This window comes from Lissotriton vulgaris, chromosome 11, assembly GCF_964263255.1.
Source record: "Lissotriton vulgaris chromosome 11, aLisVul1.2, whole genome shotgun sequence".
Classification (NCBI taxonomy): Eukaryota; Metazoa; Chordata; class Amphibia; order Caudata; family Salamandridae; genus Lissotriton; species Lissotriton vulgaris.
Genome location: NC_141699.1, coordinates 142,952,016 through 142,974,603, shown reverse-complemented (window position 1 = coordinate 142,974,603; position 22,588 = coordinate 142,952,016). Strand labels below are relative to the sequence as shown.

Below are 22,588 nucleotides of genomic sequence, written 5' to 3'. Positions count from 1 at the left end.
TGGCACCACCTTTGGTCCCTTGTTATTCAGAAATGTGTACACTCTAACTTTTAGCCTGAGCATTAAGCTCTTTGACATTGAGCTTTTGGACTGTGAACAGACGAGCTTAGATTTATGCCCCTATTTAAGAACATCTAGATAAAACCCTTACCTTTTTCTCCCACGTCCAAATCCCCACTTCCATACCCTCCCCACTGAACAAACTGAATAACACTACATTCCCTGTAATGGCATGTCTGTTGGCATTTCTTTCACAATTCCTTCCTGTGGCATGCCTACTTCTCCTTCAAGGGATCCGCATTGATAATCACATCACTGAGTAATCCTGTCCATGTGTGGGGATCCTGGAGCACTGCTACCAAAGTCACATTTTATATAGGATCTTCACCTTACTTTGAAAAGCCCAGGAACTATGCGTGGCACATAGGCATAAGTTTGCAACCTAACAGCAGGCTTCATTACCAATTCCATTATTTTACTTTAAAAGATGGAATAAATGACATCAAGCTTTAAAAAGGTCACTAAATAAAGAAAAGTGACATTTAAAAAATATCCTTCATAAAGCCTTTTCGTCTTCTTTTAAAGTCAATGATAGGTAAGGATAAGGCAATGTAACTGTATAGGTTGAAGCAATGTAAGAAAGACAATAGAATAATGCGCATTTAGGGACACCCCAACCTGCAGCGTCACATCACGCCCTGTAGGTGGCAATTGACTCAGTTCTGTTCTGCTGGCAGGATCTTGGCTGACTGAGCTTGGCTTTTTTCAGTTCATAGAGTGCTCAGTGACACTCGCCAAGTCTGCATTTTGTTGGCGTTGTTTGTTGTCACCCCTATAGTGATTCATAAAAACCTGGGTGGGAGAGTTAAAGCAGAAGTGTAGCACCGCCTTAACCGTCTTGATTATATGATTCTGTTCCTCCTGTACCCTGCTTGGGGAGTGGAGATTGAGGGATTATCAGTGAGGGAAGGGAGCACCATGTGGTCCAAGTCCACCAGAACACTAATTCTGAACAATTGCAGCCTTCTTCTTGGGGGATAGAAAATAAGGGTGCCTGGACTATTTCCGAGGCTGTGGTCTTTGCGGAGCCCGTATCACTCAGTCTCGGTGATACCAGCCACGTGGATCACATTTGATGTACAGGTTGGTATCCACTGCTGCTTTTTGAGGAGTTAGGACCAAATACTTTTCTATTTCAAAGACATACCATTACCTTGATTGTCTTCCATTTGATTTGATCATCGATTCCTACATTTCTTGATAAAGTTTGGGATGATGCTGCTATTCAGTGTACTTCGAAATGTGAGACTTGAGAAGTAAAAAACCAATGGATTGAGGACGCTGTTGAAGTAGGTGAAAGAAAGCGAAACAACGAACACCATGCAAGCAGTCTGAAAAGCATCACATCTGTTTAAAACTTTGGAGAAACTGACCGCAAAAGTGGCCAGTGCACTGGGGAGAAAGCAGAAGATGAACTCAAAGGACACAGTGGTGACCGACCTGACTGCCCTTTGCATAGTGCCCTGCCTGTCTCCCTTGCAGGTTTTAAGTTTGCGCACAATAGACCAGGTACAGAACAGTATGATTCCCAGGGGTATAAAAAACTCAGCCAGGAAAAAGATGTTGTGCCAGATTTGGATCGAGCTAAAGTTCCTGTTGAGGTTGAAGCTCTCACACAGAGTTTTGTTTACAATATCTTCTTTTATCAAATGGGTCTCTCCTAAAATGTAGACTGTCATGGACATGACCAGACTCCATATCACAACAGCAAACCATATGGCTTTCTTGTTTGTGATGCTGTTGACCATGTGGAAAGGATGCACCACTTTGAAGTATCGATCGACTGCAACTACTGTCAGGAAGAAGATGCTTCCACCTCGGTTCAGGGAGACCATAAAGAGCATGATCCGGCATGGGATATCACCAAAGGACCAGTTGTTGCCTTGCAAGAAGTAATGAGCCCGGACGGGGAGGCAAAAGATGAGCAGGAAGTCTGCCAGAGTCAAGTTGAAGAGATAAATGGTGCTGGGCTTCCATGATGTAATGCGAAAGCAGAAGATCCAGATGGCCAATGCATTGCCAAGTAAGCCGATTCCAAACTCAACCAGGAGTACTGCAGCTAACGCAACCGGCTGCTGAGCTTCCACAAAGAGGCAGGATGCATTCAAGTTCATAGTTCCTGAAACCAAACAAAAATATGGGTGAAATGCAACATTTCTTTTATTTTTATTCTATTTTATTTATTGAGTTTTATATAGCACAAACTTGACTTCACAGAGTCAGCAGTATATACTTGAGATACATTTGGAGTAAATGCAGATACATAGTGACAAAAATTGATGAGTTATATGAGGTAGGAAATTGCACAAGCCGAAATACGTAAGATACATTTGGGGTACAAATATATACGTGGTGGCATTATGTGATGAGGTGTACAAGGACATTGTTGGAAGATTGCAGGTCTAATTGTGAGGTAGTTATCGTATACAAAATACATATCGCTTTACAGAGCACAGCTGCAATTGTACTAAAACATTTGTATTGATTACATATTCCGCAACACAAAGGAGCAGCACCTTTGCTCTTAAACCACTAAGCATCTTTGGGGTTGTAAAAGAATAGCAGAAGTACCTCTATTTGACTAAGGGTGTAGACCAAAGCCATTCTGAACATGAGGGGAAACAACCAGAATTGATCTGTCTCCTTCTGATATGCCTTTGGTCGGAGTTTGTTGTGCGCATATGGGGTGAATTTACCTTTCTACCAAACCTGGCAAGGAAAAGTTGGAAGAGGCTGTGGCTCACTGCATATTTCTGGAAAGTTGGAGCAGGGGACCTGCTTTGCACTATGTTTTGAGGGCTTGACATTGAAGGGGCAGCAACTGCCCTTTTCACCCCGGTGCATGCTGAAGGAGAGTTGGACATCAGATGCCCCAATAAAATAAACAGCAAGCTCCAGTCAATCCAGTATTTGCACTATCCATTTCCTTTAAAACACAGTATTTTGTGGGGTGCAGCTGTCCCATATACAGTGCCACGTAAACAATAACAGAGCTCTTCCTCCTGAAATTTCTTTCCCTGAAAATTGACAGTTGTTCACCAATAAGGAGATATTTTGGGAAGTATGTGAATTTATTGCAAAGCTGTTGCTAGGTACATGACAGCAAGGGTATATGACTGTGAAATTGACTTGCATCACTACAGACAACCAGTGACGGTTCCTCCACTAAGGCAGAGGAGCGTCGCCCCACTGCTCGTTGAGCAGCTCAAAATAAAAATAAAATGATAATAACAAGAATTTATTATAAATGTATTTTTCTTAGCGGGACTCCAAATCCAGCCAGGTCGGGCGGGGCTGAACTCCCCCATGTCAGAGGGAGCAGGAGTAGTTTACACTCCCTCCCTAAGTGCGCATGACGGCTTGGTCGGCCATCTAGGGCTGTCCAAACATTGATGCACACTTGGCATGTTCTCCCCAGGGCTGTGTTGCACAGCCCAGTGAAGAACCTTCCCAGCCTCCAAATTACTGCCTGACCATCCGTTTTAGCTGATCAGACCAATCATGACGCTGCTCCTTCAGCGTCGTGGTTGGCTGGTAGAGTCTGGGAGACTGGGTGCTTATGGTGCTCTGCAGGACTGCGGAAGAGATGTGCAGCTGCGGTGGTGGCAAAGAAGGGAAAGTCCATTTTTAATTTTTATATTATGCCTCCTGCCCCCATGTAGAGGGAGCCGCCACTGCAGACAGCAGTGACGACAGACTCGAATGACATTTTTCCTAGAATAAGACTAAGTCCTCATCTTTTTTCATTTGTATTTATGTCGTCAGATTCTACCATTTTAGTAATTGCAAGAACTTTTACAGACTTTCTGTTCATAAAAAAACCTGGTATTGAAACCCAGGTCTGGTGTGTTTTATTTTGATGAAAATCTCTGAAAGAGTTTTCTGCAAATTGGGCGGTCATCAATTGATGTATTACTTGTGTTGAGTCCTGGGGAAGTCAGTCATGCCTGGGATGTGCCTAAGGCAGATGCCATAGTTCGCCACTGATGCCTCAGATACCGATACACTCCAATTTGGGTATCACTCCCTGTGTACACTGGCCTCTCCAGGGCTATCGAGGATAAGCAGTCAAGCACAGGAAGATAGCATGTATGTCCATTTCGTGTTGGGTGGAAGAGCTTCTGGGAGTGTGAGCTCAATCTGCTTTATCATGATATGTACTGCTTTATATTGCATATGATAGAGCGGCATGTTGCTTAACCTGCAGCCTTCTTTGTGCACCATTGTTGTACTTATGCCTGCTTCACACTGTCATTTTAGTACACATATGCATGTCCCTTACCTGTGCTGAAAACTCTGTCTGTGATGCAGGAATGTGTATCCGATGTTGAAAAACAAGCATGGACAAAACAGAACTGTAAAAGGGGGCCTGAGGGAGTGGGGAGGACAGCATCATGTATGTGTTCACCTTGGAACTCTTACTCCCCAACCTACCAGGTTTGCAGCATGGCATTGCCCATGTCAGAAGGGAGGTAATTGTAAGCATGTTCTTGTGATGGGTTTTTGTCTTACCCTTGTGCCTGCGTAATTGCTGTGACTGTAGCTAAGACATTGTTGAGAGACTTCATTCCTCACATGTAACTGTCCCGCTGTCTTTCCAGTGGTTGAAACTCAGAGTGTGCTTCCTCTGTACTTCAGAAAGTTTGTAAAGCCTTTCGGATCAAATATTTCCACTGTGCATCCTATTCATGCTCAAAGAAAGTTGAGAATAATAACTCAACTCTCAAGAATAAAGTAGCCAAAATATGTGCTGAGAATCAGTTAAAGTTCCCTGATGCTCTGTGTTTGGCACTCTGGCCAATCCAAGCCATTCAATCCCAGAAAACAAAATTTAAAATCGTCATGTGTAGACCAATGATCCTCCCCTCTTATCTGACAATTTCACCTGCTATTCTAAACTTGCAGCTGGATGATGCAGTTTTGGATTGCTGCAGGCAATTGATTTGCTGCCTTTGCAGTTTCCATTCTCAGGTCAGACCTGCCCTGCCTGATTGCCCAACAGAAGTCTGACAGGAGAAGGGAAGGAGCATACTGCTTCTCATCCCAGCATAGTTCACCCCATTGCATTCTAGTAAATGCAGTATGTTTACTTCAAGGTTGCTGTAGGTTTTCACCAAAGTCGATGCTGGTAGTGCTGTTATCTCTCGACACTTGTCTCTGGGTTTAGCCCTTCATCAGTAGAGAGCAGAAGTAGTGGAGAGCATAAAAAAGTAATCTAGGGTTACTCGCCGGACTTAAAATGAGGTTGTTCGGTGTTTAGTGAAGATTTACCATTGGAAGTCTGCTCTGCAGCTATGCCGGAAGTAGCCCCACCAGGTTCGACTCATCACCAGCACTCACACACTCATAACCAGCAGACTGGACTAGGGAAACACCCTCTACACCGGGATCAGCAAGTCTCTACACCGCAAACTCCAGACCATACAGGACACCTCAGCCAGACTCGTCCTCGGCATCCCTCGACACAAACACATCACCCAGCACCCGCTCAACCTCCACTGGCTCCCCGTCGAGAAAAGAGTAATCTTCAAGATACTCATCCAAGCCTACAAATGCCTCCACAACACCGGACCCCAATATCTCAACAACAGAATCTCCTTCCACTTACCCAAAAGGAAACGCCGATCTGCTGACCTCGCTTTCGCCGAACCCCCGCGCATCTGCAGGGCAATAACGGGTGGAAGAACCTTCTCTTACATCGTGTCCCAGACTTGGAACGAGCTGCTGATCCGTATCAGGCGTGCCCCCACCCTTCAGGAAGACCCTCAAGACCTGGCTCTTCGACTGACCGGAGCTGCTTCACCCCCCCTCCCCCAGCACCGTGAGACCCTCACGGGTGAGTAGCGCGCTTATAATCTCCCTTATTGATGGATTGACCAACACCCTGGTGAAATACTGAAGACTTCCTGCCTGAATCCATTCAACCCACTCACTCACTGTATGCTGGTACCTGCACCTCCAGATGTCCACCAGTCCACTTCTTCAGTGTATCCCTTCTACACACTTCCTTCTTCTAGTCCAGCTTGAGCACATTTATCTGCTATGATGCGAAAGAGAGTGGGAGCCCACCACCGACACCTGCCTGACCACAACATGCTATCACTCCTCTTCCTCACTACCACTTCTGTTCAAGATGATCAACTGACTACCAGATTCTTCTATAGGTTTTGCCTTCCATCTTTGCTGCAAGATTTGTTCTCTGATATCTGTCTGGCACCTCATCAAGGAAGGAAGCTATATCTGTGTGGTGAAGAAATGTACAAGATCTGGCTGCCTGATGATGAATGATAAAACAATCACCACTGTCATCTCCTCAAGGTAAAAAACATCTACAGAGATAATACAACCTGCACACACATCCCCAAGTAAGGTTTCCCCTTTTCCACCGGCACATCTCCTTGATGATGAGGATTCGTAGGACAAAGGTCCTTTTGGGGCAACACATAGTCCATCTGAACTGCATGTAAAATATCAAGAAGATGATGACCAGTATTTTGAGGATCAATATTATCAGTCCGGAGAACACACTGACCAGGACAGAGACCAGTATTTGGATTATGGTCGCCAACAGTTACAGGAAGATTCAGTACAAATGCCACTTGCTCTGGTGAATAATCTTCAAAGCATGCTGCAAAATTATTACAGAAGGTTTCCAAACCCTGTAACGGTTGCTTCTTCAGCACAACCAACAAGACCAATGCAATCGCCACAGGTTCAAACTCCTATTATGTGCACACTGTGCTCTCTTACTGCTCCTACAACTCAAATATGGACCAGTCTGACATTAGCAGATCCACCAACAGATGTTGCACCTACCTCGTATGAGGATAGGGAAGAAGGAAAGACATTAGATCAGGTCCCAATGAATGGGATGACTACTTAATCCAGACACCATCTCTGCCCGTGCCACCACCAGTGGACTCTCCCCCAGACAACATTGGCACACACTTTAGAATTCATTAAGAAAGCACCAAATAACCCTCCCCCGAAAGGGGCAACTCCTCGCCATCTGCGGGTGCTCCTGCAAGAAATATCAACCATCCTGCAAGAAAATCAACCATGCGCAACAAGGGTGCGATAGAAAAGGTAATGATTACCCAGAGAGGAATCGTGCTCTATTCTAATTTCTTTCTGATAAAGAAGAAGTCAGGAGAGTGGCATCCCATCTTAAATCTTTGAAAGCATATTTATGGAAGCAATCCTTTTGTGTGGCTACTCTTTAGAATATCCTACATCTTCTCAATCATGGAGATCACATGACAGCAGTAAATCTCCAAGATGAATACTTCCATATCCCCATTCATCCAATCATCGCAAAAGATTCAAGGTAGCCAGCCCACACTAACAATTCAAAGTTCTCCCTTTCGGATTGAAATCAGCACGCCGTATCTTGAACTGAAATGACAGATTTATAAAGCGCACAGTTACCACAGCCCTCAAGGCTCTAAAGAAAGGAGAGCTCTGAAATACCAGACCAAAGAAAAACTCTAAACCCTAGGAAAAATTACTGGCCATAAATTTAAGAATGAAAGGCCAGGTCTTCAATGCTTTAAGAAAACTATTGTGTTCCTGAAGATCACTAATGGCTTGTGACAGATAATTCCAGCTTTGCTGTGGACGCAGAAAAAGCCCTGCCACTTGGTCTTCTTAAATTTGGGCACAGTTACCAAATTGTAGGTCGTTGACTGAAGATGTCTAGTGGCGGTATAGCTCTGGAACATCTTCGTCACTCCTCTGGGACTGATTTTTTGCACCACTCTATGAACAATGCATAGAGCCTTGAAGGTAATGCATTTAGTCACCAGTAGCCAATGCAATTTGGAGATCCCTGCTGAGACTGATTGGTGTTTGGGAATTTCAGGTATCAGTCTTGTGGCTGCATTTTGTACAACTGCAGTTTAGAAGTTGCTGATTTATTGATCCTCAAATAGAGTGCATTGCAGTAGTCTAGTCTCGAAGAAACCAAGGCAAGAACTACCTGCTTGAATGCGTCTGGTGGTATGGAAGACACTTTCCTAAAGGTCCAGATAATCCAAAAACAAGTAGCTACCATACAAAACGCCTTCACAAAATGCCTGGCTCTAGTGACACCTCACTTGAGGCAAAAAGGTGTACAGGTATTCCCATAACTCAACGATTGGTTGAGAAAGGCAGACACGTCTCAGCAGACAACAAAGGCTATAGCAACTTGCCTTACACTCTTTAACAACCTGGGTCTCATGGTCCACAAGCAAAAGTCTTCCCTCAAACCTTCAACAACTTACATTTTCTTGGGAGCGGTTCTGGACATGCTCAAGATATGGCATTTCCCTCAAAAGAGAGACTAACATTACTCAAAAGAAAGACCGTTTCAGTTCACCTATACAAGTCACTTCTCGGAATGATATCCTCTTGTATTACACTAATTTTAAATTGTCGCCTTCAAATGCAAACTTTGCAAGAGGAGCTAGACAGCCAATGGCTATAAGTTCAAGCGTATTTCGACGATGCAGTCCAGATCACTCTGACTATGATAACATCCATACAGTCGTAGATATAGAATGCAAACCTATCCAACATATTAACATTCCTTCCTCATATTCCCAAATTTGGAATAATCACAGATACATTCCTGAAGGGATGGGGCGCTCACCTACAGGATTTAACCATCCACAGAAGTGGAACCAACTCCAGAAGACAATGCACTTAAAAATGGTGGAGCTCAAAGCCATAGCATTGGCTTTACAATCGTTTCTGCCCAAGCAATGGAGTCATCAGCACTAATTCATACGGACACCACCACCAGCATGCATTATATAAACAAGCAGAGGGCTACAAGGTCATCAGCCCTATTGCAACAAGCACAGGAAATTTGGGAATGGACTGTGCAACATCAAATAACACTCAAAGCAAACACGCTGAGTGGAACAAATACCAGCTGTCACAAATGGGATTTCAACCAACAGATTCTGGACAACATTTCTGATCGTTGGGGCAAACCAAACCTATATCTGTTTGTGAGAGGGAAAAAATAGGAAATGCCGGTTCTACGCAAGCTAGTACCTACAGCAGGGATTGTGGGGGAATGAGTTTTTAATCAGATGGTCAGGGATCTTTGCTTACCGTTTTCCACCAATCCTGGTGATCCCAAAGTTCCTCAGAAAATTGAAGAGGGAACCTTGTCAAATAATTCTGATTTCCCCCAGATGCCCCTGACACTTCTGGTTCACAAAGCTACTGCTACTCTCAGAACAGACACACATTTAATTGGAGCCAATTTTAACGTTGCTGATGAAGAACCACTAGCAGGTACTTTATCTGAACCCAACATCCTTACGCTTGATAGCCTGGTTCCTGAATTCAATGAGTTTGCAACCTTGGATATTCCTAAAGATTGAAGCGAGGTACTTGCTAGGGCCAGAGCTGATGCTACCAATAAATCATAGATGCTTAAATGTAAACATTTCAGTTTGTGGTGTCAGGAGGCAAATGTAAATCCCATTTCAGCATCACTGGAGCAACTTCTCCTGTATCTGCTCCTGTTAGCAAAAGCAGGCTTGGCTCACACTTCTATTAAAACACACCTGGCAGCAATCTCAAAATTTAGAAGATTGGATAAATCGCCTTCTCCAGGGACTAGCAGAGTGATCAAGCAGTTGCTCAAAGACCTTTTCTTTTCAGAGTGATTCCTTCTGTAAAGATACCTCCTCCGTCTGGGCACCTTATTATAGTGCTGGGGTGCAACTAATGAAAACCTCATTTGAACCTATCCACAAAGCAGATGTAAAATTGTTTACTCTGAAAACGGTGCTCTTATTAGTGCTCACATCAGCAAGGAGGGTTACTGATATTCAAGCATTCACAATTAAAGAACTGTTCATGCATTTCAGACAAAACACTGTGGTGCTAAGAACTAAACCTAAGTTTATACCAAAGGTTACTTCAGATTTTGATTTATATGAGCCCATCCTATTAAGAACCTTATTTACTAATCTCCAAAGTATGTCTGAAAAATCCTTATGTATTTTGGACCTTAAAAGAGGTCTCAAGTTTTTTGCTTAGTATACAACAATTTAGGAATTCGGACCAACTAATTGCCGCTTATGAAAACCTTTGTAAGGGATTCCCAATTTCCAAACAGAGTATAGCCAGATGGATTGCAGTAGATATCCAATTATATTACAAAGAAACTGGAAAGCTGTTGAAGAATAAAGTCAAAGCTCATTCTACCAGGGCTGTTTCTACTGCTACTACAGCTCTCTTCGCTGCTGTGCCTATTTAACACACATGTCGAGCAGCGTCATGGAGCAGAAGGCACACCTTCACACAGCACTACTGTCTGGATTCCTCTGAAAAGAGTGATTCGACTGTAGGACAACCAATGTTGCGCCATCTATTTTAATAAGGTGAGCAGCCATGTCAAAATGTACTTCCCACATCCGCTATTCTGTGATTGTATTATTGATTATAGATGTTTTAACTGCCAACTATTCCATTTCAAGCACGTGAATCTATTAAAGATCCAATACTGGAGACGAAAATAAGTTACTTACCTGTAACTGTAGTTCTCCAGTATTAGTATCTTTCATATACTTACTTGTGATCCACCCTCCTCCACATAGAGGGTCCCATTATTATCTGGGCATCTCTTATCCCATTTGTGCTAGAAAATCTGAGGGTGTGAAGCCTCTACAGAGAGTGTTCTACAGGGTGCTGTCGCCTAATTGGCTGAACTTTGCTCTCGATTAATGCTGTGGATAAATTATTGAGGTGAATGTTTTTTAGCATTAAGTGCTATGATATAATTGAATAATGCTTTCTATGGTACTGTGGGGTTCCCACTTCGACAACAGGGAATGATTCAAGCATGTGAATCTATGAAAGATACGAATACTGGAGAACTACTGTTACAGGTAAGTAACTTATTTGTATCCTGCCAATATGGTCCCTGCTATTTGTCACACCCCAAACACGCTTCTGCTTTGTAAAAGACTGCCCTGGTTCTAAAACCGGTAACTGTTTGCCGTTCTCTTCCCCCTGTAGGAGGTAGGAAAGGCAAAAGTAAAAAAATTGCCCAAGTGTCTTAAGAAGTCGACAGTCCATCAGTAGTAGCATTAGAACCTGTATCAGATTAATTACATGTTTAACAAACTGTTGTTTTACTAAACAAAATGACTCACATAGTTCTGGCTAACAATGGTGGTGTATGTGCTATAGTAGGATCTGAATGTTGTACTTACATACCCAACTCCTCACTCAACATTCATATACAAATAGACCACATTGGGGATCCTGTTAAAGAGTTGAACAAAGCACACAACTGTGACAAGTCGATGGATTTACCTGAGAGGTTCCTGCATCCAGGTTCGTCGCACAATCTTCGATGACCTATAAAACAAAACAGAGGCGTAAAAAGAGAAGAGGGACAGCAAGAAGAAAGAAGTAGTAGAAATAGGAAAATTCCTTCAGTTTCCTCCCCTTCAATATAAAACTGGAAGAAGAAGCACTGGGAAACGAAGAACTTTTAGGACTCCAGCAACGCTGGAACAAGGAGAATGTACTTGAGGCAGGAGTTGGCCAGATGAGGTACGCTGAAGGAAAGTCGCCTTTTTCCCTGACGGTAAAATACCAGGAAGAGACATGTTTGTGACAAGGTGATGAAACGACAGAAGGGATTACTGCTGTCAGCCACAGTGTCTCCCATCGACTGGATGGTCGCCTGGAGGAGAGTGGCTAAGTCAAGTTGGTGGCTGCCTTCTAAATTGGGACAGTTGGAGGGAAGCCCGTAACCAGAGAAGCACCAGGAAATAGTTTCTAATGGGCAAATGCGACTCTTAGGATTACCCATTTTTGACTCGAGCTCTGATCTATTGCATTGAATCACTTTTTTGGTCCTACGTTCTATTTTTCTTCTAGTGGGTTGTCCCGCTTAAACCACCCTCAGACACCAAGCTCATTAAGATTAAGAAAACTTGCAAGTTGGAGGAAGGTAGAGTCAAAAACAAATATTATATATATAGACACACAAAGCTTTGGTCAATTAGAAAGACAGCAGCTACTCCAGGTAGCAAGATTTAGTTATTTTAATTTTAAAGTTTGACGCACTGACGAGTTTTGGCAAAAAGCCTTTTTCTTTCCCCTCATAAGCTCACAGGCTTAGGAAACTAAGGCTCACAGGAAAGAAACAAACATTGAAAGAAAAGTGTATTTTTATTTTCTAAGAGAAGAGTGAATAAGAGAAGAGTGAAGGTGAGACAGGAGTTAAAAGGAAGATATTTATATTTGAACCAAATTATCACCTGGGCACACCTTTTTGTTTTAATCTGAGGTGGTTTTGATCCGAAGCAGTCTAAATCTGTCAAGGCAAGAGAAATAAAGATCAATACAATTATCTAAGACAAACTCAGACTCACATCCTATCCTTCCAGATAATACAGGTAATTTGAGAACCAAAAAAAAAAGAACAATCCGCCCCACCCCAATCCATTCCACACCAAGCCAGTTGAAGGACTGGGTTTTGCTAGACCCAGCGGTGCCAGGGGACAACACCTGAAACCTTCGTGGGTTACCTGTTCCGGCGTACAAATGACAGAGACACGGGACACTTCCTTCGGCGTCAAAGATCGAGGTTTATTTACTGCAGGGAACACAGAAGTCACAAGAAGTACAACATGTGTAGGTTCTAGGAGACTGCTTCAAATTGCATCTGTGGATCGCTCCTTTTATACAGTTTTTCGTCATAGAACAACATGGCAGACAAAAGGTTACAACCCAGTTCCCACAGTAAATTTCATCGGGGGTCGCTTTCATGTATTCAGAATCCCGGAACATAATTACAGTAGCATCGCCGGTTCCCAACTGTAAAAGTACATCTTCCCACCATTAGTGCATTCCATTCCGGCTGTAAACGAGTTACGGAAGAGTTAAAAACAGGTGCAGAGGAAAACAAAGATAGTCAACAGATTGAAAAAGAGTGTAAGGGGGTGATATCGGAAACACGATTGCAGGATCAAAGGAGACATGCCTAATGAATGCACGGCTGAAACAATAGACCGGCACGGCAAGATGAGCCTCGAGCAGGGCCATCTGCCTTTACAGTGTCATCCCCCTCATCATAAAGACACCCTCAAAGGAACACGTGTCTTCCGCAAGAGTTTGGGAATCCCAGGGTCACGAAGCGGACAGTGTCCGTTCGCTGGCTACTTGAGGGCAAGAGACAAAATGGATGCCGTATCTAAAATGGAACCCGTGTGTTCAGACAAAGAAAACCCACGAAACGGACGATCGGTTTAGGTCAGCATAGCGAAAACGCGTACACCCACTAAACTCGTCATTTGCGGTTCATAGATACCAAACTCGTCCATATTCGAACGAGTCGAAAACACCACTTACAATTGTCACGGAACCTCACAGTCCACCCCCATCCAATCCATTTCACTCCAATCTAACCCAGCCCACCTCAATCCAATTCAAATCCACTCCACACTACTCCACCCCACTCCAATCCACCATACACCAATACAATCCATGGTAAGGGCACTGCACAGTGGATCATTGTTTAATGCTATGGGCTCTTGCTCAGAAAAAAATTAAAGACTATATTTTGACTGTGGATGCTTTTGGAAGAAATGACATGCTTGGAATATCCCCATAGGCTTATCCATATTCGAGACAAATTGAAATTAATGATAGCATGTACTTGATACAACTCTTTGTGGTTTATATTTGGTAGGCCGTCAACTGTTAAAACAAACTCTTTTTCCCAAACATAAGACAAGTGCCCTTCTTCTGTTTTATGTGTTCAGATGATTTAGTATTATTTGATTACAATGCAGTGGAATTTCAAAATAAACTTGAGGCCCTTTTTAAGTTATCGTAGCCTAAATTACTTGACTTGACTTTAGGTCAGACCAAAATAATTGGCTGTTGGGGAAAAAACAAACTGCATATGGTTCCTAGGAGATAACAAAGGGCAAGTAAAATTATAGGTGATTTCACAAGATATCGAGCTGTAATTATCGTTATACCTAAATATCGTATCCAGATATCCTTAAACCAAAAATATTGTGTCACAGGATACTGTCAAGAATATATTTTTCTGGCATGTAATATCGTTTTAAGTAATATTGTTCTATTTAATATCGTTTACTTTAACATAGTAGAAATAAATATTGATTTTAGATTAACTATGTTAGTTAAAATATTAATGTAAGTTGTTTGTATTGTTAATGTAATTATTATTATTATTTTATAGTGAAGTTTGAAATTTTAAATAAAAAAAAAATTAAATTAGTAGTTAATAATGTAGAAGTGGGTTGTTTGGTTTGTAGGGGAATAGCGTGGGATGTACATTAAATTAAAAGTAATTTGTTAATTAATTTTATAATGTAAAACATTTACTTTATTTATTAATATTTATGTAAATTGCTTTATTGATTAATAGTCATTTGATGTATGTTATTTTTATAAATATATTTTAATACTTTCCTTAACAAAACAGTACAACAACAGTTAACCTTGCACACGCTATTTTCACTCAACTCCTCGTAGAGCTGAAGATACCGGACCCACTGAGTAGGGGCCAGGGCACATTCTTGCTGTAGGACTTCAAACAACTTGATCTGTTCCTCGACAGCACATTCCCCACTGCCTCTATACCAATCTGCTCCTAACGGTGTAAGCCAATGAGCCTGCAGATTTAGTGCAAGCTTGTGCCCCTCCACAGAGTAGTAACCAGTTCCCCTTCCAAGCCAGGTCCCTCTTGGCTTCATCTCAAGCTTTCGGCTCAGACCAGAGCCGCCTGTCCTATTTCTTGTATAGGTAATGGACGCAAGTCCTCACCCCCATTGCTTTGCTCTCCTCCCTATACACCAGCTCGTCATATGGGCTATGACCCCAAGTGTTAATAATTTGTAGCTTTGCTGCCCTATTATACACTTGCATGTCGGGTAACACTAGGTGTCAATTGTAGAGGGAGCAGTACAACATCCGCAGAGCCACTCTAGGGGTGCCCATCCCAGGGCAAAGTTCAGAGTGTGTTATCGAGGCTAAGAAAGTAGCTGTCCAGGACTGGAAATGGGGTGTTCTGTAACACATACAGTAGTTTGGATAGGGTAATCATTTTGTACAAGGTGGGCCTGCCCATAAGGGTCAGAGGATGTGTGCGCCATCTCTCAGCATTTTCCCAGAAACCTGCAAGGACTTTACCTAAATTAAGTTCCAGGAAGCGTTGTACCTCACTTGTAATGTCTTTACCCAAATTATCGGAAGCCCATCCTGGTAGCTGGAGGTCACCGAGCAGAGCTTGCTGACCCTCCCAGTTGGTAAAGCACTGACTTTCTCCATTTAATACGTACCCTGAATATGACTCAAACATCCTGAACACTGATCGAACTTCTGGAAGCGACCACCTTGGATCTGGCACTTACACCAGCCCGTCATCGGCATATAAGGCCATTTTCCCAGGGCATCTGCCACCTGGGGAAGACCACTATATCTGCACACCCAGAAAGCCATTGGTTCCATGCAAAGCACAAACAGAGACGGCAAGGGACACCCCTGCCATGTCCTAGCTCGAAGGACTCTGAGACCACCCCATTAAATTGCAAAGCTGCATTGCATACCTTGTACAGAGGGTCCACCCAGCAACAAAACCTAGGCCCAAAAGCAAAGCACCTCAGAGTTCAAAGCAAGTATCTCCAGTCTGTGGTACTGAATCCTTTTTCCACATTCAGAGCCGGTATCTCTTTAGGTTCGCTGTTGGCCTTGATCTTGTCTAGCCACAACTGCAATTGCTGAAAGTTCCACCGTGTCACCCGTCCAAGCATAAAGCCAGCCTGATCTGGATGGCTCAAGACGGATATCACCTCTATAAGTCTAGTTGCTAGGATCTTGACCAAAATCTTACTTTGTGTTTAGCAAGAAAAAAGTGCTATAGGAAGAGCAAAGATTGGGTGGTCTCCCCTCCTTAGGGATCATCACTATGATCACATGGTTGAGGTCTGGAGGCAAACTCCCATTATACCGCGCCGCCTCACATACATTGAGGAGGTGGGGGGAAGTATTGGAGCCAGGCGCTTATACAGCTCCACTGGAAGACCGTTCGCTCCAGGCATTTACCTGAATTAAATTGCTTTCTCTGCCTCCACTATCTCCACCATTAAGTCTGCCTCCAATTCTCCCCCGACCGGCTGCTTCCAGGACCGGAACCAGTAGTAAGGCCTCAATATCGCCTTCTCTTCAGTCACTACATGGTGCGTACAATGCCCGATAATAAGCTGAGAATGCCTCAGCTATATCTATATCAGTCCGGGTGAGTCCCCCCTGTCTAAACTTTAGGCACCCATTGGCCTGCTTCCTCCCTCCTCCTCAACCAAGCCAAGAGACTTCTCCCTTTATCCCCTGTATCACACAGCTTCCATTGAACCCCCAAGTAGAGGTGTCCGGCAGGCTGGTGTACGAAGCTGGTTTTTATGTGGTAGTGCCATTGTAAAGGCACACCATGCAAGAAGTACAGAGGACCTTTATTGGTTTACAGGGTGTAAACAAAAAATTCCTAGTGCTCTATTTGTGGTAGTGTGGTCGAGCAGGTTAGACTTATCAGAGGATAGTGTTAAGCATTTGTTGTACATACAGAATCAATAAATGAGACACACTCAGAAAGAAATTTGAGACTAATTTAGAAAAATAACAGATTTTTATATATGTTTAGACACCAAGATTATCGGAATCAGGTTGAGACATCAAGATTATCAGAATCAGTTAAGTATTTTCGGAGTTTTAGATTTTTGTAGATATTGAAAAATACAGCTGAATACGGTTTTGAGGAATGAGCATCGAAAGTAGTAAAGTTATTCTATGGGAGAAACATACACTGCATACATATACTTGCGAGCAGTTCTTGGTGTGCCTTTTGGGACTTAAGGTGCTTAGAGGCCAAGGTCCAAGAAATGACTAGCAGTTTGGTTTTACCTCCCCTGGTGAGTCCGGGTGCAGAGGTGCTAGTCGCACTGGTAGCCTCAAGTGCTACATGATAAAGTCAGTGGTAAAAGTACCTGAAAAAGGCTGCAAGTGGGGACTTGGGTACACATTTGGCAGAGCATAAAGGGAGTCTCGGCTCTTGAGGGTCTCTGGAGTACAGAGCCACAGCTGGTTTACGTGAACCGGGGCTGGGGGCTCAAGCTCATAGGTGTTTTGTCCCAGCGGGTCGCTGTAGTTAGAGACTCTCACTTAGTTTGACAACCTGGAGAAGGATCCTGAGGTCCCTCGATGGCAAGTCAGTGTTGGCGTTGATGGTGTGTCCGGACTTGACACGCAACAAGCCTTGGTAGTTGCAAGGGCTCCGGTACCTAGGCTATTAGTGCTGAGAGGCTCTGGGAAGGTTCAGCATCTCAAGAATTGGTGAGAGCAACTTGGCTGGCCTCCTAGACTCACGAGAATCTCTTCCTGGTGAGTTTCTCCCTCAGTGGGCCTGATGGCCAGCAACACAAAGTACCGGATCAATACAGTCGGTGCCTGCAGATGCAGGGGGGATGGCTCCTCCACCTGCTTGGTTATTGAAAGGACGAATAGTCATTCTAGGTTTTGGGAGGCTGTTCAGCTTCTGGGCGAGTTTGTCTTTATGATTGTCGCGGTGCAAGCAGCCGGGCAGGGTTTGGTGCCAGTTTTGGTGCAGGACCTCTGTTCCCAATCTGACTAATCCGAATCCTGGTGCCAGGGGGACCCCTAAATGCTGAATTTAGGGGATTGTAGGGTAGCAGCCAGTGTTCTACTTACCCCTGGGGTGAGTACACCCCCTATATGACCATTTCCTGGGAAGAGTGGGCATAAACCTCACCCAGAGTTCCTAGTTTTCTCCAATTTCAAAATGGTGGAACCCTTCTTTGGCTGTCTTCTTCAGGTGGCCCACCTTAGAGGTGTGTCTATCTAGAAAGGATCGTCTACCGGGAAGTCAAAGTAATACGGCTCCGTGGGAGAAAAATAAAAAGTGATTGTATTTGCGGCACTTTCCCTGGATACATCCATACATTCTCCACCGGCTGGTGGATGAATTGAGATCGGTCACCTTACCGAAAGATATTAGGATCGATTCCTCGGTGTCAGACAGTGTCGGCTGACACATTGTTTCTGCCCTGCTGCCAATGAGAATTACACGCAGGACATCGTTCAAAAGTAACAGGTTGTCCACCTGTAATATAGTCCTGATGAAGACCCGCCTCGGCTGCGATAGAATCAGCGCCACTGTATAGGGTCGAAACGTCGACGTTAAAATTTGGATCAGTCCTTATCTAAGTTTCAATACGAAGAAGAAAAATGTATCTGTTGAAACTATTGTTTTGAGTTTGGGACTGCCACATTGAAAATGTTTGTTTGTATATATCCGTCAACTCACAAATCAAAACACTTGTCACTTTTCAATAGAACACAACTTGTCACACATATATTTTTACGTCAATTTTGTTTTGTTTAGGACAGCCATTTTAAATGTGTATATTTGATATATTGATGTCAAAATTCCAAAAATATGATACATTTTGATACATTGCTCTAAAAGAGGTGTGTGTGGTCCCTTCCTATAGGGTAATTTTCTTTTCAAAATGTGTTATTAGTATTGGATGAAATAACTTGTCTAATAACAGTGTAGAAAAATTAAGAGATTTACCTACATATGAGGTTCATGAAAGAGATTGTTTTCCCGACAGAACCATTGTCTTTATATAAACTTGGAACCCAGGTTCTGAGGGTCACTGGGCCACCCCATTATATTTAATGGGTATCTAGAAAGTGTGACACGCCTTCTGACTAACTAATTTCCTACATGCTCTGGTGCCAAATGGGTCTCAGGGCAGGGGGTAGCATTCCCCAGGTCAGGGTGGAAGCCTTTGTCACATATCTAAGGCGGCAGAGGCTTTGAAGCCTCTGGCCTTGACATGCTAATTCACTAGCCATCCTGCTTGATGAGGTGTGAAATCCTTCTTCCAGAGCAGGCATTGTTTCTGGCATCTAAGACCATGGGCTCTCACCTACAGTGGGTCAGAAACTCATCTGTGGTGGCAGATTGGACGATACCAGCCAGCCAGCACACTAAAAGGACTAGTAGATTCCCAAGGTGCCCTCTGGGTGCATGTCATAATAAATCTAGCACTGGCATCAGCATAGATTTATTAAGAAAAGGTGTTCAATACCAAATATCATGTGGTTCAGTGCAGCCATCATGCAGCTGGGTAAATGACCAGTGCTCCATACATGTCCTTAAGATGGCTGCCTGATCACTTGATACCTAGTAATGGAACTAGCATCACAGGGGCCTATCTGCTCATGCAGGTGGACCCTCACATCTAATATAACGCACCCTGCCCTTGGGCTCTAAGGCCTGCTGTAGGGGTAACATATATAATATATGCAGCGTACCTTGGCATGGCACACAGGGAGTGTGCCATGTCATGCTTTCAAAACGGTTTGCACCATTTCATGCCTCCTGCAATGGCAGTCTGCTTGCAGTTTTTATTTGGGTCCCTTTGGATAACAATTCATGCTGTATCCTACAGGGACCCTCTTTAGTGCCCATGCCCTGGGTACTAGGAATACCATTTTCTAGGGACTTATAAGGGTGATAAAGCCCTTGCCAATTGAGTTACAATTAGACATTTACCTTGTTTTAAGCAAAAGAGATCTGGCACTGGGGGAGTGGTTAGCAGGGGCCCAGTGCACACTTCAGTCAAAAAGCATCAGTACTAGGTCAAAAAGGGCACTTTTTTACACAACCCTCTCCCCCAAAACGAAAGGGAATAAGACTTACCTTTCCAAAGAGAGTCTTCATTGTCTGAGTGGAAGAACCTGGAAAGTCGATGTGCATTAGCATGGTCAGTCCCAGGTCTGTGCTCCACTGTAAAGTCCATCGCTCTTCATTTTCATCAACCATCTGGGAGGCCGGTGGTCTGTTTGTACAAGGAAGTGAGTACCAAACAGGTGTGGGCTCCGCTTGTTCAGGGACCAAACCACAGCAAAGTCTTCCCTCTCAATGGCACTCCAACGTTGTTCTCTGGGGAGTAACCTCCTATTAATAAAAGCAACAGCCTGGCCCTGGGCATCATAATTGTTCTGTGATAGGACTGATCCTATCCCATGTTCAGAAGCATCAGTCTGCACAATTAATTGCTTTGTATTATCTGGAGCTTTTAGACTAGGTGCTGAGAATATTGCTTCCTTCAGAGTGTCAAAAACATTTTGACAGTTCAAGGTGCAGTTTGCTTTCTTGGGTTGTTTCTCGGGTTTATTTCTGTGAGAGGTGCCACAGTAGTACCATACTCCTTCACAAACCTGTAGTACCCACTCAAGCCAAGGAATGCCCTGACTTAAGCCTGGGTTGTTGGAGCCTGCCAGTCCAGAATAGTCTGAATCTTGGGCTGCAAGGTGGCCCAAGTATACAACGGAGCCCTGCCCTTTCTGGCACTTGCTTGCATTGATAGTGAGTCCTGCTTTCTACAGAGCCTCAAGGACCTTCAAAAGGTGGATCAGGTGATGCTGCCAAGTAGAGCTATAGATAGCAATATCCTCAAGATATGCTGCACTAAAAGACTCCAGCCCAGCCAGGACTTTGTTCACCAGCCTTTGGAAGTTGGCTGGGGAATTATTTAAACCAACGGGCATTACAGTAAACTGGTAATGTCCATCTGTGTTTGAGAATGCTGGTTTTTCTTTGGCTCCTGGGGTGGGACCGATATCAAAAGTACTGAGAAACTTGGCTGCACCCAACCTGTCAATCAGTTCTTCTGCTCTTGAAATAGGGTGTGCATATGTCTTAGTGACAGCATTGAGACCTCTATACTCCACACAAAACCTCAACTCTGGTTTACCTCACTTGAAATGAGGTTTGGAGATGAAGACCACTGGGCTGGCTCAGAGACTTTCAAAGGGCTCAATCACCCCTAACTGGAGCATCTTGCTAACCTCAGCTCTGATGTTTTGGCTTGATCAGACTGCCTGTAAATTACATTTTTGACAGGTAGGCTGTCCCCAGTGTCTACATCATGTGGACACCAGGTTGTCTGACCAAGGATCAAAGAAAAGGGCTCAGCATACTGCCTCAGGTCTTTCCGTCAGTCAGTTTGTGGTTGTGCAGTGAGGGTGCCTAAAAAGATAACTCTCTCAACAGATCCACCTTTAAGGTTGTTTGGAGAATAGGTCAGGGAGAGGTTCACCCTCTTCTTCCTGATCCTCATCAGTGAGCATCGGCATGGTCACATCAACCCTGTCATGAAAAGGTTTCAGGCGGTTTACATCGATGACCCTTTGAGGGCTCCTGCAAGGGCCTAGGTCTACCAAGCAGGTGAACTCCCCCTTTCTTTGTAGGGTAGGGTAGGGACCACTCCATTTGTCCTGGAGGGCCCTAGGTGTCAAATGCTCCAAAACCCATACTTTCTGCCCTGGCTGAAACTCAACCAGCGCAGCCTTTTGGTAAAACCATTGCTTCTGGAGATCTTGGCTGGCCTCAAGGTTGTTAGAGCTAGATGTATGAAAGCTGTTTTCATGTCTTAATGGGCCGATTTGCAATATCGGCCCATTAAGAAATGCAAAACAACCTTTTCATATCTATAAAGCCCAAAAAACGGTCACAATTTGCGATTTCTACCCGATAGAAATCGCAAATTGCAACCGCCATTTAGGAAACGCAATAGGGATTACCTATTTGCGATTCCTTAAGCACATGTACAGAGCATTTTCTAAATGCAAATTGGGCATTTAGAAAATGCTATTACCATCGACTGAAAGTCAATAGTAACCATGTGCAATATTTAAAACATGCATTTTTTAATGTTACCTGAAGCGCACCTATGTCTTAGGCCTATGCGCACTTTCATGTGCACTATGAATTTTGAGGTGCCTCCAGGGGAGCGTTAGTCCCAGAGGCACCCTTAGGTTTGGATTTCCTAAATTGCGATTTCAATCAATCAAACAATCAATCAATCAATCAATCAAGACATTTATAAAGCGCACTACATACCTGTGGGGGTCTCAAGGCGCTGTGGGGGGGAACGGTTGCAGCTACTGATCGAAGAGCCAGGTCTTGAGGAGTCTTCTGAAGGCCAGTAGTGTTGTAATTGGCCCGTCCGTGTTAGCGATTAGCTGAACCTACACGTCGTCCTCCTTAACTTGGCTGTATATGATAAACGCCATTTTGAATATTGTGGCGGCCATCTTAGATCATGAGCGGCCTCGTGGCCGACGTGCCCTTTAGTCCTTTGTCCGTTCCACTGACCACTTACATCTGCCCAGCAACAGGCTATTTTTAGTACTGGTCAAGCCACACATGCGCAGCTCTCACTGACCCGTATACCTTCAGGAATGTGCCGCTAACTGACCAGCGGGTTTGAAACCCTCCAATGAGCTGGCAGTATTCCAAAACATGACCATGTATGTCTCTAAAACTGTGTCTTAACTCGTGCCGCCTATCTTTTATTGCCCCAAAATTGTATATAAACGGGGTCACACCGGTGTTCGGTGTGATACCTCTTGCAATACCGAAGGGTGCTGTTTGAGTGTACCACCA

At 43.9% G+C, this 22,588-nt stretch overlaps 1 protein-coding gene across 1 annotated transcript in view; it reads right to left on the bottom strand.

Annotated features, from left to right (window-relative positions):
• Window positions 1-1,238: 1,238 nt before the first annotated feature.
• LOC147679404 (hydroxycarboxylic acid receptor 2-like) overlaps window positions 1,239-22,588 on the bottom strand; it is a 37,448-nt gene continuing 16,098 nt past the window's right edge. The window contains exons 2-4 of the mRNA XM_086944719.1: window positions 12,349-12,394; window positions 11,383-11,427; window positions 1,239-2,179 (exon numbers count right to left, since the gene is read on the bottom strand). Of these exons, the coding sequence (XP_086800845.1) occupies window positions 1,239-2,174 (936 nt within the window). The 5' untranslated portion in view covers window positions 2,175-2,179; window positions 11,383-11,427; window positions 12,349-12,394. The remainder of the gene's footprint in view (window positions 2,180-11,382; window positions 11,428-12,348; window positions 12,395-22,588) is intronic.